The following is a 19,992-nucleotide window of genomic DNA, read 5'->3' on the forward strand; positions in this document are numbered from 1 at the left end:
TGCACCAACACGATGCACCAACACGATGCATCGGGTCACTGAACCCGACCTGACCCTCGCTATATCGATGCTAATGCGGGACCACGCCAACGCACCATGGGGACCTACCAATGCCCGTCCCATCGGTCGTTCGTTACCGCAAGCGGGCCTTCTAACAGCCCGGAAGGGACGTATTCGTGAGCAGAAAGTCGCGAACGCGGTCATCTTCTTGTTGGAACGGGAATAGACCGTTAATAAATTCAAAATGCAAGATTCATTCAGATTGAAATGCGCCATGTGGAGTTTATGCGATACATTTGCATCCAAAAAAATCGTTATTCGATTGGACTTCTCGTATATTCTACAAATAAAATAGGTAACCTGCTGAATAACTCTCGAGCTTTTGCATCTTACGATCCAACCAGAAGGCAAGAAAACAAGAAAGTACGATAAGATCTCTTTGTTTCTAGTACTGTCTCGTTGCTCGCTGGTATACGAAAAATACATATATCGTATCGCAGGCCGTACTAGTCATGAGACGGCGATTGGCTTTCCCAGATATACTCTCTCACGAGACTTTCTCTGGCACGCTATCGCACATTGTTTCGTGACACTCTCGCCGTGAAGCGAACATTCGCCTTAGCGAAGTAGCGTGCAATTATACAAACGCTCGATCTTTGAGATGCGTAACTAAATACATCGGTGAGCTCGGCAACGTCGACGCGCTCGGCTGCTTAATTTCCTTTCCCGTTCAAGTCAAAGCGATTACGAGAAAATAGCGACAATCTATTTTCTCGAAAGAGGTACGGGAATGAAATTTGGGCAAAATATAACACGATCGCGCGAGCTGATTTTCGCCCGATCCTTTCACCCGATGCATAATTTCGTGTCCTATTCCGTGCCATCTAGTCCAGCCATCGGCGTCCTCCCTCGTCCGCCCCTTCGCGTTTTATCTTCCGCGGATGTGGAGCAATATGGTTGGAGGTGACTGACCGACGTCCAGTTGCGTTCACTAACCTCCCTCCTCCCACTCCCCTGTACCCGCGAACCTCCACGGCTGGTCTCCTCCCATTTTTGCGCTCGCGCTCGTCGCGCAGCACTCCGAGCACGCGAATAAGCGAGCACTCGATGCCCCGCCGGTGGACTCGATTGCACCGCCGGTACTTATGAATTTAGAACGCTCGGCAGATCTGGAGCACAGTCAGGTTTAGCCGTGCACGCGGTCTTTGTTCCTCCCCTCCTCTCACGGGGGAATTCTCATTTTTACTTCGGCCATCCGTCTCGTTCTCGCAATAGCTACGTCGTCGTGGATGTTAAATCGATGCTCGAGACGTTCTGCATCGGTACAGCTGAAGCACTCTGTCGATATATGTCAAGAACACTGTTTAGAGGAATAGAGCTCTACGTAATAGAGCGATCGAGTGATTTCGTGAAATTAATTTGATTTTTATAATAGATTTTTCATTTTTAGAGCGGAATCTAAATAAATCTAAGGATAATTGCAAGACAACTTGACTTCTCATACAAATCTTCTCATACAAATAATCAAACTGATTAATTGAATATTTTTTATCCGAAAATTAAAAAAAAGTTCTTTTGAAACAATCAAAATTTCGTATTGTATATGTTGTAACAATCAGAATAATATCATGATAATTTTCAATGATCAAAATTCAAATTACACTTGATACATTGATGCGAACGATAACGTGGCGAACAATAATATTCAAAAATTGAAAAACACCGATAGATAAATCGTTTCGAATTTCTATCTCTATACCACTGGATATAACTCGAAGAGATCACGATTCCATTCGAATTAAAGTTTCATGCGTTTCACTTTATTCGCGATTCTATTTCTCATTATATTATTGCCTACTTCTCTCTTTTGATCTATTCGATCTATCTTATCATTGCTCTTATTTCTCTTTATTAAAACACATATTTCATGAAAATAATTGTTCACAGTTATTATAAGTTGCAACGTCTTTGTCTTACAAATAAGATGGATTAGATGTAATGACACTAGTAATGTTGTGGGGTGAATGCACGCGGTAGTTATTGGTGAACGTGTGCATGCGTACGGATTGTTGAAATCCACCGCCCTGACGGCGCTTCGCGCGTGTGCACATGATGCTCGAGGGTCGTGCCGATGACCGATCAAAGAAGAGTTCGCGTTGTGAATACGTGATACGTAACCGTCCAAGGCACACGGCCACTGACCGATGCCGAAGCGGTTCAGCCCGAGCATTGTCCTCGCTATTCCTCACCAACACCAAACTTATATTGCATTTGCTTCATAAGGCGAGAACTATCTTACTTACTACCAGTATTATCGAACGTATAATGGGCCTTTCAATTGCATAAAAAAATTTTATAAGTGAAAATTATGAGATTATCTCGGCGAATTACATTCTAAATCTGAAAATAAATAATAAAAGTTTTTTTTTTTTTTTTATGTCCAATCTTATATACATCTTGGTCATTTAATTCGAAATCTAAAATCTATAAATCAAAGTCTCTCGTAAATAGAATAAAGGAGGCTGGTAGTTGATGTCCTTTAAGATCTTTCTCATGCTCGCCGAGGTCAACTTTGCGTGAGAGACGATCATCGAATCCCCAAGGTAGACGACTTCAAGGACCGATAGACAAAAAATTATGCAAAAAGTAGACTCATGGCCGCCGCTTAATTTAATACTCGTTGTGGCTGGACGAAAAATCGATGAACGAGACTGCTAAATTGCTTATTTCATGCGTGATCAACGCGAATTATAGAATCGAATCGGTTAAATTTCTATTCAATATTCTCCGGCAGATTAAGCGAGGCAGATTTAACAAATACAAATTTCATTTTTTTTTCTTATTTTTTAAAATACTAAAAAAATTTATTTAAATTTAATTAATTTAAAAATTTATCTTTAATAACACACTTTAACTTTACCTTATATCTTTAACTTTATCTTATATATTTTAAAAATTATGAAAAGTTTTAAACGTAGAAGATCGCTGCGCTGGACCACAATCCCGTGATTCCATATGTATGGTAAATCTAGATGACACGCGTTACACCTACTTCACCTGCTTATAACGCAGCCGCACGCACGTGCGTACAGCTAGCTATAAATGTTGAAACGTATGACCGGATGCGTCATTCGTCTGCCTAGATCGGACGAAATAGATTAGCGTGAGATACGACCATACTGGCCTGGGTACACCGTGAATCATTGATAAATTTTGTACGTCGCTTTTTATTGCCAGACTAAACTTCCGGGTATTATTTAATAATTCTCTAAAAATGTTATACCACGATTACATTATCGATAAATTTAATTCAAGGTCGGTAAAACGACGCGCGCATCTTTAATGATATTATGACTGCCAACAAAAATGGAAGGTCTTCAGCAGAGCGAGGCAAGTCCCTGACTCTTGAATACATTTTTTTCCAATTACGTAAAATAATATTAATAAAAAAAAAATTATACAATCAGATCTGAATTCATTTTCTTTCATACATGAGTCGTCTAATTATAAGGCAAGTGAGAATAAGTTATCGCCGATTATTTTATCGGGGATATATCGGAAACAATGGAAACCGCGGTAGAAATCGCCAAGGGAATTTCCTATCAAAGAGGAGCAAAAGGAGCAAAGGAGGAAGGAGAAGAAGGAAGAAGAAAAGGTGGCCGAAGAGGAAGGCGGAGGAGCGAAGCAAGCAAGCGAGCAGGCAGGCGAACAGGCGTTCTCCGTTCATCGCAAGATTAGCCAACCTGGAAGAGGGCCGATGCCAGTGAACTCGGTTGGCCGGTCACTAACCAGGTAACCCACACTAGCAACGACGTCAATGTGCTATGCAGCAGCAACAGCAACGGTTACGCTACGGGCTTTTTCACCGTTTGTCAGGAGGCCCTCGCCCGCGGTGTGCATAGCCCTGGTTAGGTGTACCTTGAAGTAATTGCACACGAGAGATTCCTGCCTAACCTCCTCGCTTCGTCCCTTCTCTCCGCCCTCCCTCCTCCCGCCCCCCTCTCCTCTCTCGTCCTTTTCTCTTATATTCCCGTACATTCTTCGCCAGGAGATTACCTCGATGTCGAATCAACGCCGCTCTCGCCTCTTCCGGGAATGGCGGCATCCACGCGGTTTATCAATTTATAGTTAGTTCTGGCAAGATTGGCGAGATAAATAAAAAGGACAAATGTCGTAAATCCCGCGGTATAAGATGTTTATTTTCGACTATTTCTGAATCACGAAGTTGAGACTTGTCGTTTTGTCTGTAAACTATTGACCTATTGCTATCGTCCATTTAAGAAATTATTAGAGATTGCGGAAGGAACCGCTACTTCGATCGTGGATCTGTTCATCATATGACAAGAAAGAAAAATCTGAAATGGAAAAAAACATGAAGTAGGAGCTCATAAAACAAAGTCACTTTTTATTCATTTATAATCACTAGCAACCAATCCATCTTATTGGGTCACAAAAGATGACAGCAATAAAAATAAGCAATAAAATAATAATTATTTAAGACAAGAATAAATCTAATTGTATCGTGGTATATGACATTTATAAATATATTTTAAATCTTTTCAAAAAAATTCTAAAACGTTTATCTTTAACTGGAAAAATAATAAAATATTTTCAATTTGTTTATTTCGACTGAAACAAATGAAGTTATTATCTAATGGTCTAATCCATAATTCAGAAGAAAGATATAAAGATCCGACGATTCAGAATAGTTCTAAGAACTAAACTTGGTTTTTAATTGAAAATTTTACGTGTCTAAAGGATTATGATCTCACGTGTTTAAAAATCAAACGGTTGGTTTAGTATCCACTTTATCGTTTTCCTCCCGTGATGCGACCGTAAGAAATCGCAAGGAAGCATCACGCGGTCGGCATGATTCCTCCCGATTTCCGTGCGAGAAACCTCGAAGAAACGTTGAGAAGTTCACGGTCAAGCGTCCCTCCAAGCAGCGTTACTTCGCGTACAGAGGAAACGTATGCGTGTGAGTGCCATGTAATCGGAAAGAGAAGAAGATAGAGAGAGAGAGAGAGAGAGAGAGAGAGAGAGAGAGAGAGAGAGAGAGAGAGAGAGAGAGAGAGAGAGAGAGAGAGCAGAGAAACAGAAAAGCAAAATGTCGAGGGAGGGAACAAGCGAGAGGCAAAGAGGAAGCCACGATGGCGAGCTAGTGGGGCTTGCAGTTTGTTGCCCGATGACCGAGTTCATCGCCTCCTTCTTCCATCGTCGGTGCCCCGAAATCGAGAATCTTCGACAGTCGAGCGAGTCGCGAAACGAGACTCGCTTTTTCATTGAAAGCTGCCGGAAAAGGAAATCGAAAAAGCAACCTGTTGTGAAAGCTGTTATGTGGCCAAGAATAATTCTTAAAATGTAGCGTGATGTACGGAATTCTAAAATGTATGTTTTCGCAGACATAAGAAGTTATATAAATGTTCGGCATACATTTTTCTTTCGAACGCTTTTCCAGGAAAGGATAATCGATATTTTTCATGTATACTAAAAAATATTATGCAGAATATACAGAAATATATTATACTTCGAGACACTTCAATTTTTATAAAAATTAATTGCAAGCCCTTTTTAACAGGATATAGATGATACTAATGATAGTCCTTTCCATCTTTTAATTTATATCAGTTAATTTATGTCAAAACAGAGACCGATTGTACAGACAGAGAGTCACTCCTACGATCGCGCACGCAACGGCAGGTTTCATGCGCGGTTCGACTATTCCAGACGTCACATCAACGAAAACAGTGGTCAGATCGAATGACGCAAAAGATCATTCATCTAACAAAACTACGCAGGTAACTGCCTCGTCTGTATTATAGTGGCAACGAACTTTCGACGATGTGGGTCACAAAAACAGGCTTTGCGCGCCAAGCAACGTTTCGCTACGAGACGCCTATTTCTGACTGCTACCAGACCGCTACCGCGCTACTCATCAAACTTGATATTTTTTTATAAAATCAAATTAAATTTATAACTTGAGGAAACATCAAATGTTATATTGCTTTCATAATTCTTCAAGACATTAATTTAATACCTCGAATAAACTCTCTTCTGTTATCCGTATCGTGTTATGTAGACAGACAAATATTTTTTTTATATTGATAACAATTTTTTCTTAAATTTCTGACAAGCTTATAATAATTCGTACTTTACTTGAACGCGCGACTTATAATAATTAAATATTCTCATCATATCACATAAAGCTATAAAAAGCTATAAAAAGGCTATAAAAATAGGCTATAAGAGGAGCCTATATATTAAAAAGGATATTTTATTTAATAGAAAACTTTTTTTTAAATAGAAATACGATGCTAGTACATTTGCCAAAGGTCAATGATCGAAACGCACGTTCACGTCATTTGTATCTTTACATATGTCTAACACAAAAGATAATATGATATATTTATGCAATGCAGAATTTAGCAGCCAGTCGTGGCATCGACAAGTAACGCGATTCTTCCGGACGGTAGCAAATAAAACAAATGAAAAAAAGCAAGCTGCGTATAGAGAAGCTAGTGCAATACCAATAATGTACCGGCGATCCCCCGAGGGTCGACGCCCGACTGTACAATCGTTATGTCATTCATGCTCTTACGCACGCACGTACCTCCTGCTACGCGGGCGTACGAGCGCGAGTGGAACTTGAACGTACTTAAACGTAGAAACGTAGGAGTACTGTTACGCTCGGCGTTCCGTACCGACGAAATACGACGAAATTTCTCAGTAGTGTTGAGTTATTCGTAAGCAGGACAGAGATCACATCGCGTGCGCGTGCGCGCGCGCGCACGCGCCAACTATGTAGATCGTGTCTCAGATTTTCGAAATTTAATATTCGCGATTTCAGATCATGTCTCATAAATTTATTTCAGCTCTATAAATCTTTTTATTTATCAACCTGTAAGGAAGAAAAGACTTTATTTAGTAAATTTGATAATTTACGAGCTTACAGTTAAACACTTTACGTTACTTTTGTAAATCATGGAGGGAATCGTTCGATTTTTTTTGCAATTGAATCCGATCCGTTTATGCGGAACACGGGACATCCGAAGAGTCCATCAGGTGCATATCCTCGAATATCTTCGTATGCTATTATCGCGGGAGACTGCCACTTCGTGTTCCCAACGAGACCCTTCGCGAGAGAGTTCAAGGACTCGAAAGAGATAGAGAACGAGGAACGAGAAGAGAGGAAGGAGGAGAACGCGCGTACGGCAAAGATACACGTAAGGGCAGCTGGGAGCGTTACACCTAGGTAGGGCATTGCACCGGTGCACACGATGGTGGTGGAAGTCTTTGCCCGGCGCTCTCGCGGTGCAACTGCAAAGAGTTGCATTCGCGTAGTCGCGTGCAGTGACCCGCCCTACCGTTAGGACGGCCCCGAGGATGCGTTCCCCTCTTCTTCGGCTTTCTTCTTTCTTCTTGTTCCTCTTGCACCTCTTCTTTCTTCTCTTTCTGCCCACCTCCCCCTCCCTTCCATTTTTCGAGCGGCCCCCCCCCTCTCTCTCTCTCTCTCTCTCTCTCTCTGCCACGTTCACATATCGAGCGTTCCTAAACACCGGGAAGTAAAAGCGCGTCTATCTAACGAGGCCGAAGGGAAAGGGCGAAAGAACGAACTTATCTTCTTCCTCCGCGTCGCGGTAAAACTTGCGCGAAGCTAAACGTAATCGATCCCGCAGCCTCTCGGAGCAATACTCGGGTTATCTAATTCGGACGTTCGAATCGTTAATGTTTATCCTCGATGTTAAGTAATATTATAAAAAATAATGAAAGTTTAAGATTTTCAAACGACAAAGTGAGATTGTCGCATAAATTTCCTCCCTCTTAATTATACTTTCTGTTGTAAAATTTCGTGTAATGTCAAATCGCTTTAACCGTTAGAAAGAGCAAAAAGGAAATATTAAAATAACATTTACCAATCTGTACGTCTGTACGTTTGATGATAAAAATCGACGGCTGAGAGATAATCTTCTTTTGGAGCTTAAAAAAAAGAATCGATCGGACACTTGCCGCCGCACTTACCGGGTTTACCACCCCACCCAGGCTTTGTGCCGGGCGTCGCGACACTCGTGCAGTCCCGGCAGAGCGTCGTTTCGTCAGCGTCGACGCAGGTGCTCGTCCGCGGCTTAGCGTGGCGCGACGAGATGGCGAGCCGCGGGGTGGGACGGGGACGAACGGCGCGGAGGTCGATGACCGTTTTGCGAGCTGGTAGGGGTCGGCGCACTCCCAAGATCAGCGTGTGTGCACGTGCGTGCACGTTGGTGCAAGACGCGCGCGCCGGTGCAGTCGCTGCACTCCCACGTCGCTATGCAGTCCCGTAACATTCGCGGAAGCCGCTGCCTCTTCCCTCTCTACTTCTCCTCCGCCTCTCGATCCCATCCCGTGAAGTGAAGCTTCGCTCGGTGGATAGACCGATTTTGACTTAGCAACCACATGGCGATATATACCCGTGACCGACCTTCCCCTACTCCCTTCCCATACCTACTCAATTATATCGCATTGTCGAGGCGGAGGGCCTCGTTTCCTACGCTCGGATGGAATTTCAAAGAACAGTGGCTGCGTGCCGCTCGTCCGCGAAAAGTGCGCATTCCGCCGCGCAATTGCGAGGTCATTGAATCTCACCGTGCCAAGCTTTTCGGTCGTCGGTTCCTCGGGAGCACGTCGGCCGCGCCGCGCCGCGCCACGCCACGCCACGCCACGCCACGCCAGTCGCGATTGGTTTCGCTTTCCGGCCCACTTGGTGGAGGACCCCGGCGAGAGCCGCTACCGACAGTGAATCGAGGCGCGACACGGTTCTCTACCCCAATTAAATGTACGTTGAATCGGTAGTATACGATTGTCCCTTTTATGGTCTGTCATTCGCGGAAAGTTTCTTCGCAAAGTTTCTTATTTGCAGAGCCCCATAAAAGATTAAGATTAGAGCGCGTATCTACGCGAAATTCGCTCTCTCTCGTCAATATCAATCCTTCAATCATATTGTTATCATATATCATTATATTATAAAAAAAACATATCGAGTTTGCCAAGCGATCGTATGCGTTCGATTCTATATAATTCTGCAAGAAACGGCCTTCCATCGCGCCGTTATACAAAAAACGATACTATCTTCGTATCGTATATATTAAAACGTTCTTTCTCACCGCTCACTATAGTTTCTTCTGCGCTCTCGCGTTCGATGCAACAGATGCAACCGGCGTCCGCGCTGCACAACGCTGTACCCGCATTTTGCGAAACCGGTTCTCATGCAGCATATTGTTGTCAGACTTACAATGCAGATGCCAGACGATGAGTTAGATCGCCGCGACATCACGACGGGCGAGACCTCGCAAGTTTCGAGAACGGCAAGGCCGGTTATGTAAAAGCCCCATTAATCGTTTCCAGACTGCTCTCTCTGGATCAACGCACCGCGAGGACATCAACTTGGTGTTCATTGTCTTCCCGAAGACCACGCCTCGCGAACGGACTTCTCGCCGATTTAGGATTGATGACCGTGAATCCAGGATCTTAACAACCTTTCCTCTTCATTACTCCTTCATGTCACGTTCATATTAAATACATTAACCTTTGGTGCGCGAATCGAGATTTGATTGGTCGGTTCCGTCGTTGCACGTTATTACCTATCAAGTAAGATTTACTATCGGCCATTTGTCTACAGATAAATGGGTGGACAAATTTTTATGGCAAACAAACTTACATTACATAATTATGATATTTTCCAATAAATATCATCATAATCATTATTATAAAATGTATAATTTTTCGATGACTTGGCTGGTTGCCTGCTCTGCACATTTATCCAAATTTATTAAAAATATTTTTTAATAGCTAATGTCTTTAGAAGAGTGATAGAAGATTAATTTCAAATATAATTTTCAAATAGATCAATTTTTTTTTAAACAAAAAGTACAAAATATTAAAGAAGGTTCTATCAAATATTAATATTATAATATATTTCTTATATTATTTGTTAAATTAAATTGACAGAAATAAAAATATGTAAATTAAAAAAATACAATCTTTGCTATGCTATTATAAAATATATGGCTGTAAGCAGTCTATAGTTACAGTTAAATAAACTTTTATATTTTCAAGAAATTGATTGAATATTTTATTTAACGTCATTGTTTTTAAATTATTAAAATTTGTAAATAATTATATAAAAATTCACAAATTTTCTAAAAAAAGCTTTACAAAAATAAGAGAAAGAAAGAAATAATTAGTCGATCAATTATCGATTATATCACTTTTGCATTCAAGTCCTAGAAACACGATCTTATCTTTCTCGAGTTAGATAGACTCGATCGGTCTCCTTGTTTCTCCTCGCTTTTCGCGATCAATTGAGGGAGAAAAAAGCGGTTTGCCGCGACCGTCTGTTCGTTAGTCCGTGAGAGGAGGCGGGACCAGGTAAAAATACTCACTATAATCAACTTGCACCTCGAAGTAGCAATGCGAAGCAGGCCAGCCTGGGGCTAGTGGCACACGTTCCTCGCTCTCCTCTCTTTCCCTCTTCCTCTTCCTTTACATTTCTCTTTCTTTTTCCTTCTCTCTGTCGATGCCTACCGATGTCTTTTATCTTTGCATTTTATCTTTGTCGTTTCCTCGCGGAAGACATCTTTTTCCTTCCGCGGTCGCATATCTTTTGGCTTTGCAATCAAAAATTCTATTTCCCACGATCTCAATAATTCGACATATCTTTTATCTATATCTTCATTAAAAAAAAAAAAAAAAAAAAAATCAAAATACACACAATTTGATATTTTAACATTTTTTTACGTATTTCTAAATTTCTAAAAATACGACATGCAAGAGCTATATAAATGCACCGACTATTCAGTACGTAAAGATTATGATATTCAAGAGGCACAGGATTCTAACGGTTCAAGAAAGACTAAGACTTCGCAGGTTGGAGCGCTCTTGGTTCCTAGAACACAGCCAGGATAACACGGCATTCCGCTTCTCGCGTTCGCTTAACCCACGCGATCCGATTTATAAGCGGCAATCTATTACAGCTCGATCATTTTTCCCCGTCGACAATATATATAATGACTTAAGGAAATGAGATTTTGAAAATCGAAATCCTCATACTAGATACTGATGATCGGTATGATAAACGTAGGATGCTCAATCATCATGTTCTATTTCTTTCTTTACGCTGAAATCGACGGGATTTGTGGCTGACAGTACTTTACTATAACTTGTTCATCATTTGGTTCATCAAAGATCTAACGGTTCGCGATGCTGAGCCTTTGAAAATCGAAGTCTTCCGAAGGAAACTCACACAATCGGAATGGGGCGCACGGTACTGGTATTTCTTTCCTTAGCACGAATTGCGCGAATCGCGGACGCGTCTTGGTTCGCTCGCATCTCGCATCGCCGTTCGTTGCAACTGTACTCGATCGCGGACATCTACATTATCCGCGTCGCATCGTTGCATCGTGTCATCCTTTCGTTTCTTCCGCCAGGCACCACCTGAGAAGATGCGACGCCTCTTTCGCATCGGCAGCAGGTCGCGTGTTAACATTTAGACGCGAGCCAATTGCACGCCAATTGTACTTGCTCGCGAGCGCAGCAAGGTGGTCAAGCGGCCTCCTTGCGTTTCTTTGCAGGTCGCGGCACAAGTCGTCCATCGGCCGACCCAGCGCGCGAGGCGCCAGGAGAGAAATTACTTTTTCCATTTTTCTTTCGCTGTAAGCAAACGGTATTGCGTATACGCGCTGTTCTCATAAAGCTCACGGATTTTCGTTTTAATAAGGCGCAGAACGCGTTTCACGGAACGGAGCAAAATTCAATAATTATATATATATATATATATATATATATATCATTTTTCATTTTGGTTTATTAATAAGAGTTTTATCGGACATCAAACTTAGATTTCAAACTGAAAAAAGAAATGATATTCCCTCGGTAAATATAATATAAATTGAAAAATAGAAATTTAATTAAAGAATCAGAATTAATGCGCCGTAAAAATATGATTTGGAAATGCGGTGATATTATTACGCTTATAATTTCATGGGCGAGGAGTTCGATGCCTACGCATCCGTTCGACACATCGTCAGTTGACACATATCCTGAGTCACTGTGCTTCCCGGGCGTGATATGATCGAAGACACGCGCCGCATTAAAAAGATTACGCCGGTGAAATACAACGCGCATGTTAATGTACGTGTGCAGCGAGTGCACACGTGATGCAACGCGACTGCTTTTCCACGCCCACCGATTCTTCCGTTCCTTTTTCTTTTTGGGACAATTGACCCGCCGTCAACCGTTCATACCGACGAAGCGCACACGTGATTAAACAGATTTCATGATATCTTCGAGTGGTGGCAAGGATAAATACTTACTACCAAATCTTGAAATATTTTTTGCAAACGCGCGAATAACAGGAATCCAATTATTATTCCGCGAGTTTTTTTGAAATTTCCTATCTGTATCGCACAATTTTTAAGAGCGCGTTGTAAAACTTAACGTTAGCACGAATTTAAGCAAGAACAGAAGACATTCAGTTCAGCGAGGTGTAAGCAATGACGTAAAACGACGAAATAGAATAGTCGTGTGGTATATTCTTGCGGGTTGTATATACATGCACTCGCCGTTGTTGCTGCTGCTGCTGCTCCAGGTTCAGTGACATTACGCACGCATATGCGTGACGCGCCGTGCGCACCGTTATGCCCATAGCTTGCCCCATAGCGCCCACTGCGGAAGTATCGCCATATTACTCAGCGTTACGACATATACGCGACGATCGGTGCCCATGCTGATGCACCAGGCCCATGTATCCGCGACACGCTCACCGTTAACCCGCGAGTATTCGCAATCATCAAGCGCAGTGGTCAGACCAAAAATTGTTTTCCGCTTTTGTGTGAGTGTGTGTGTGTGTGTGCACTTGTGTGTATATATACATGTACACAATACACATTTGCTTGTTATACAAAATATACTCCCATATATGTATATATATATATATATATATATATATATATATATATATATATAAAATATAATTACAGGATTCTATATGCATAAAACCTTGACGAATTAAAGAATTATATACATATATAAAATAAGTCTTCATTTTTATTTGTTCTATATTCTCTAATATATGTATATTTTTTTTATTTTTTATTTTGTGTCAAGATGTGGCCTTTATAAATAATTTTTCAAATAAACATCAGATGTATGAAATTTTTAACGTACACATCGTGATCGTACAATACACGAAACTGGAAGCTGAGAGTCTTGAAAGCAGAAAAGCAGCGATGAAGTCGGCGACCGGTCGCTCAGTGCCAAGGACACGGATGGTAGACAATGCAGCCTTGGTTGCCGCGAGGAAGCAACCTCTAATTATGCTCTTGCTTGTTACATTTTTATCTGCGCTTCTCTTTCTCTCTCTCTCTCTCTCTCTCTCTCTCTCTCCCTCTCTCCCCCCTATATGCATCGTTGCACATTAGTATTCTATTATAGCGAGAAGAAAGAATCACGGACAGCCTCGATACAATGCAAACATCCGATGATCTCATTTACATAATTACTAAATGTACTTACTCATCAGACATACGCAAAGGTGGAAAGTCATGTAATTTAGGCACGATAATTAAACAAAGCGAAAAACACGTTTATAGGTTTAGTCGCGACGCAATTAATAATCCTTCAGAGTCGTAAATAGTAATAATCTTTCAGAGTCGTATATTTATCGTTTGAGCTAATCGTTCTAATTCTTTCGTGAAGGTCGTCGGCCATCACCACGTGATTAATTATTCTAAAAAAATTATATACGATTATTTCGACTTTCTAAAATTTACTAGCGAAGAAACTGTTTCGTTAACTCTTAAAAATTTGTTTAATATCTGAAAAGTTAATATCATCTACTACTACTGACGGCTAAAGCATCAAAACAACGCGCAATGTGCAATAATTTTACAATATAATCCTTTAAAAATAGACACTAGGAATATATTCATTGCATATAAATGTGCGTGGCTGCAGGTCGCTACCCGATTTCAAGGAAACGGCTGACCTCCGTCGTCGCGGCCATTACGTTCGAGGTCTGTCCGAGTTCGTAGCCGAGTGAGAGAGCGTGAAGAAATGTTTTGGCAAACTATACGCGTAAATCTATTTTACGGGAAATGAAATTTTGTTATATTTAATTGTGAAAATGTGTTAAAAACACGTTGAAATTTAATTGAGAAACTATAAAAACATTGGACAAAACACATTCGCGGAAGTAAGAAACGCTGAATAAGAAAGACAATAAAGAAAGACAATAAAGAGAGAAATTGTAAATATCGAAAAATAAACATCGAAACTAAGAATTACATGTTTTTATATCAGTTTTATACAACTATGAATATTATAACGTATTAATAAATGTATACAAACTGTGTTCTTGTATAAAATTATTATGATTAATTATATAAATTATATAATATAATATTAACTACAATGAATTATAACTATTATAACTATTATAGTTATAACTATTTTTGATTAACAAAAGTGAATTTGGCATGTTTATAAATTGTTCGCAATATTTCTTCTGATATTTTTAAAGTTTATATTCGATCTATTCCTGCTAGATATTAAAGGCAAAGTAAAAGAGCTTTAAAATATTTTCAACGTTACATTTTTTTAGACATGCATGACATTTTCGTGAAAAAGCGAATTAGTCACATTTATTATAATACAAAAAACCAAGGATTCCAACTTCAGCAAAATGGAGCTTAACCCTTTACCAACCAAGGCAATCCCTTTGTATTTAACTATTGTTTGGCTTCCTGAGACACATCATAAAATATTCTCATAAATCAATATTCTTCATTTTATAGACTTTTATTGCTTTGTAAATATACATAAAATATACATAAAAAATATTAACTTTGCTTGATGCATAAACAGAGTGCAAGAATTATTAAATTTAATAACTAATACATTTTGCCATTAACATAATAATTTTATGTTTCGTCGATTTTATAATAATGATATTACGAATATTTCTCCCGTTTGTTTTTTATATATCTTCATCTTTTTACATATAATTACGCAATCAAAATGTCAATAAATCGATGCAAGTGAAAATGTAATTCATAATCAATGTAATTCATAATCTTGATAGTATCGATGAGTAATTTCATACTAATTGATAATAATTTGATTTAAGATTTAATGGCTAAAATACTTAACGTTCAATACAAAAAAATCGTTTATCTAAAGCTTGATAAAAAAATATTTATGCTGTTTATTTCAATATTTACACGAAATTTTTCCGTTCTTGTTGCATACTTTAAGAGATTTGATAACTAGTTTAATATCAAGTTCAGTTTTATCAGCGGTAATTCGATGCAGCGTAAGAAAACCGATAAACAGTCACGAGAATGCGATCGGGACACCGAGTGTAATTTATAATGTTAGAATACCGACACTAACTTGATCTCTTGTATCAGCCAATTCAGCGGATACGTCGAATCGTCATCACATTTTTTGCGCAAACATGCACGTGACAATCAGTGTCATTTCGTTCATGAATACAAAATTGATGGTCGATCTTAAAAATAAATTACATTTCGCAAATCGTTACAAATAATTCTTTAAATCGATGAGACAATGACAAAGGCGCAAATCTTTGCACGGAAATCCTACATTTTCCGCGAGAATAAAAAAAGAAATAACGCGGTATATGTTGCGAAAAAGAAAAAGACAGAGAGGACAATCTTACATAGTACATCGATGGAAAAGAAAGAAAGAAAAAAAGGAAGAGGGGAAGAACATGATACACAGAGAGGAATGAGCGAACGAGCGAGCGAGCGAGCGAGCGAGCGAGAGAGAGAGAGAGAGAGAGAGAGAGAGAGAGAGAGAGAGAGAGAGAGAGAGAGAGAAGAGAGACAAGAAGACAGCGAGAGGAAGAGGAAGAGAAAGAAAAAGAATGAGAGAGGGGGAAAAAGAAAGAGAAGCAATGCGACAATCACTACATTCGCGGTTAGCTCGAGCGAGAGGGCGCATGGCCTTGGCCGCTGCTGCGGGGTAATTCAGTCAAGGTTTCGGCCGATGAACTTCCTCCAACGGGAGGAAGGAGACTCCGCCGGCCGGTCGTGGTAGACGTGGTAGGGAAAAGTCAGACCAATCACGAGAGTGCGGGGCCCGCCGAGCTGACGGCCGATTGGTCGGGCCCGTTGCGGCTGCCGCGACATAGCACACTACGACGGGCCCGCAACGACTTGTCAGTGACCTCCAGCATTGAAAATACGATGAACTCTCTCGGGGGGCCCCTGTAAGAGAGTTTACGGAGCAATGTGTTGTGTCCTCTACTACATACTAGGTAGCCAGGGCGTAGACATTGTAGATGGTCGAGGCAGCCTGATAGCCTGGCAGCCGAGCAGGCACATCAATCCCTCCCCTCCACCTTCGAGTTACTCAGAGTAAGGGCTGCACGGCCCCCAGGTAACCAACACTCGGCAGCGCCGAACAAGAGTCAGACCAACGCGAACCTCCCTCGAGCGAAGACTTACTTTCACTCTCTCTTCAGGCTACCATCCGCTCGCGTTCAACTCCGATCTGCCAATCGTTGTTCCGTCGCATCGTTCGCCGCGCGAGCTTCGCTATAACGCCTGGCTGTAACCTCTGCACAGCCGCAGATCGTACCGCGACTGTTCGCGTGCTTCTACTCGTGCTGGTACTCGCAGAGTTTTTTCCTCGAACGTGGAGTTGCACGTGGAGGCGCGCGCGCGCGCGCGCGTGCACGCGAATCGATATTTATTGGTGATTGGTCAGTGAGCGTAGTGACAGTGAGAGCGAGATGAGAAGTGGAACAGTATCTTGAAACGCGGTAAACGTCTTTGGAACAATATGTGGACTCCTAATCGTTTTTTCTCAGTGCAGTGTCGTGTGTAGACGGATACGGCAGTCTCCGTCCGGCAGGAGAACGTTAACAGCGGAACACTCTTCCGTGAACAAACATGATCCTTACTCCGGACAGTAGCGCGCAGGACACGCTGGCCACATCTCCTGCACCCGAATTGCTCATCCCCAACGTATCCTCGCACGATTCCCGCGCGTCCAGCGTGCCGTGCGTACCCACTCGGGGCATGTCTAGTCCGTATCATGTGGTACAGTTAGCAGATCATCGTCTTAGTCCTAGTATGCCGACGATGGATTCGACGGTTTCATCCGCTAAGCCCGAGCCCGAGTTAAACATAGGTACGCGTATTTTTATATAATGCCGAGGCCACGGCAAATCCAATTGCAATTTGCGAGTGGCGAGCGAGCGTAAAAGCGAGCGGGCGGGATTGCGATGCCGCGACAGTGGGTGAAAGCAGAAAGTTGTAATACGGCGCGATGCTGTAACCCGCTACACGCGAAAGAGGAGAAAGTGTTCTTCTTTCCCTCCCACCTTTCTCTCACGCAACACGCGGAGAAGAGGAAGCTGCGGGAGAGGATATCGTTGTGACCTGCATTAACGAAACGTGCTTCTCTCTGTTTGTTTCAGAATTCGACGGGACCACCGTGTTGTGCCGAGTTTGTGGTGACAAGGCATCCGGTTTTCATTATGGAGTTCATTCCTGCGAGGGATGCAAGGTGAGTAACGACAGATCAGTTGTCAATTATACAACGATCCGATTCCATTGGCTGTCGCTTTTTTTTCAAGTCTTGCGTTACAATCCTTTGTCCGGATTTTCAAATCGTCGTTCAAGACGCCGACGGAATCTGATCCTCGCACGAGCAATCGGAAACGTCGTGTTTTCGTGTAACGAGCGATTTCGATATTACAAATTCATTCCAAGAGAGAGATTTTGTTAAGAGAATTGATCTTACTTTATTTTAAACATCGATTGATATAAAATAAAAATTTTAATGATTTTAATTCTTACAAAAAAAAAATATATATATATATAACATAAAAATGAAAAAGAGGATATGTCATTAAATTTTGTTAAATCAAGTTTAAGTTCAAATTTGGCTTAAAAAATCTGTAGATTCAACATATAGTTGCGTTATAATACATCTTCAATTTAAAAATATCGAAATTGCGGATATGTAGTGTTTACGCGGCGTGACCAGAGAGTGAATGTGCGTGAACGTGAATGCGTGAGGTGCGACCAAGGCTACATACGAACTATCGACCGAGCAAGGATTAACCTTGGTCACGCGGAAATCATAACAGATTTGAGGTGGTCCTTGAAGTTATTTCACGACCCGGCAGTTTCCCCACGTCGGCAGAGAATCTTGTGAAGGCCTCTTTTGATTTACGTATTGTCAGGGCCATCGCGATCATCATCGTCTATAGTGTACTTACTTTTTGACAACTGTAAAAAGTGATACATAGTAGTCAAAAGCATCAATCATAATTTTTTTATGGCGGATTCTCGTCTTGTTTTCGCATCATTTTTGTTACAAGAATCGCCGTTATGTTTGAAAAAGAAGACTTGACAGTTGAATAAAAAAAACGCGCATTGCGTGAACTGAAGACAAAAAATGCGGATTTTTTTACCGCTATAGTATTTTCGTTTCAAATCCAGAAGAAGGTTTGAAGCAGGTAGACACGTCAAATTCTTTCAAATTGAAAGGTCTTTTTTCCATCCATACCAGTTCTTATATTAAGTTAATGTTCCCAAATTTGTCAAGTAATAATACTCATGATCGAAGAATTTTAAAAATGTCATTCCGGACAAATGTGTTTCTCACTGACAAACGACATATGTCAATTGGGAAAAATGTTTGCTAAAATTTTTCTTCGTTATTTTCGAGAAAAACTTCCGAGCTATCTAAACTATAGTCGGATTGGCATCTTTTGTTCCGTTCGTACATGTCAACTTGGCCGGAAGCGAATAGTAGGGTCAGCTATCGACGCGTTTTAAGAAGTGAAGGAACGGCGCCACTACCCACCATCAACTTTACCACCTCCACAACCGTGCGACGCGGTGGAGGTGGTCAAGTACCGTGCATCAGAATCGCACTCGCAGACCAACTTAGACCACTTGCGCGGCAACTTCGTGCCATTGTCTTTCATCTCTTGTGTTTCATTTACTCTTGTTCTTTTTACGAAAAGAAAAAAAAAAAGATATACATATATGTAAAAAATATTTCTTATTTGAACATCGATGTGATCGAATGTCATTATGATTTACGTGATATTTGGTTTTTTAAAAATTTATTGATAGATAATATACATTTATTAAATATGATGTAAATTAATTTAAAAAAATGTAATGTTAAATGAGCATTTAAATCCTTTTAATTTTTACTTATATCTATTCATGTTTTGCATAAATAATGATATAAATGTACAGATGTGTGAAGCACAAATTTCTGAAAATAAATGGAGCAATAACAAACACATCATTTGAATTCGTTTAAATGTTTCACATGGCAGTATACAATTCGTTCCGGTGGCTTTTCACACTGAAATAATCAAACAGAAGTAATGAAGTTGCCAGTAGTGTCAGGGACATCCTGCTGCGGAATAACCCAAAGACGGAGAAATGAAAGAGAGAGTGGGGTCTACCGAAAACCCAAAATGATGATTGCAAGCCGCGGGGAAGCGAAAGTATTAGGGAGGACCATTTGATCCATACGGTGCGGCAGGTACTTCTGCTTTCGTTCCTTCTATTGTAGGCACGAAAAAAGGAACTAGAACGACCGCATTCCGTGAAAACACCTGGCTAAGAATTTTCCCCTCCGTTTATCGTCCTCCCGCTTCTCTTCACCGGACGCCTCGGACGCCTGAAATTCACTGAGGAGACTAATCGTTCGGGCAGAGTCATGGTCTCCGGCTGGTTGACTAGGTCAGTAACTTATGGCCGCAGCGCCGTAAGAGGCACTAAGCCGAACGAGTCTCCACCGAGTGACCTAGCCGCTAGCGGTAGAGCGTCTTAAGGTACTGGAAGAGGGGCTTGTGGAAAGGGAAGAGAACGCGGAAGAGTGTTGGATATCTTTAAGACTAGGTCGCTCGGTCACACCACTACACGGTTGCACTATTTCGCTCTACCGTCTCATCAGTAG

The 19,992-nt window shown here is 41.2% G+C and overlaps 1 protein-coding gene across 4 annotated transcripts in view; it reads left to right on the forward strand.

The window, feature by feature from the left end:
• Nucleotides 1-19,992, forward strand: part of E75 (ecdysone-induced protein 75) — a 90,498-nt gene that overhangs the window by 57,139 nt on the left and 13,367 nt on the right. For 3 of the 4 annotated variants that reach the window (XM_089080510.1, XM_011642466.3, XM_011642467.3), the window contains exon 2: nt 17,480-17,568. In XM_089080510.1, the coding sequence (XP_088936636.1) occupies nt 17,480-17,568 (89 nt within the window). Of the gene's footprint in view, nt 1-16,472; nt 17,191-17,479; nt 17,569-19,992 lie in introns of those variants that run through there. The other variant, XM_011642465.3, reaches the window with a different exon arrangement.

This window comes from Pogonomyrmex barbatus, unplaced genomic scaffold (genome assembly GCF_055798465.1).
Source record: "Pogonomyrmex barbatus isolate J1 unplaced genomic scaffold, ASM5579846v1 scaffold3, whole genome shotgun sequence".
Taxonomy (NCBI): domain Eukaryota; kingdom Metazoa; phylum Arthropoda; class Insecta; order Hymenoptera; family Formicidae; genus Pogonomyrmex; species Pogonomyrmex barbatus.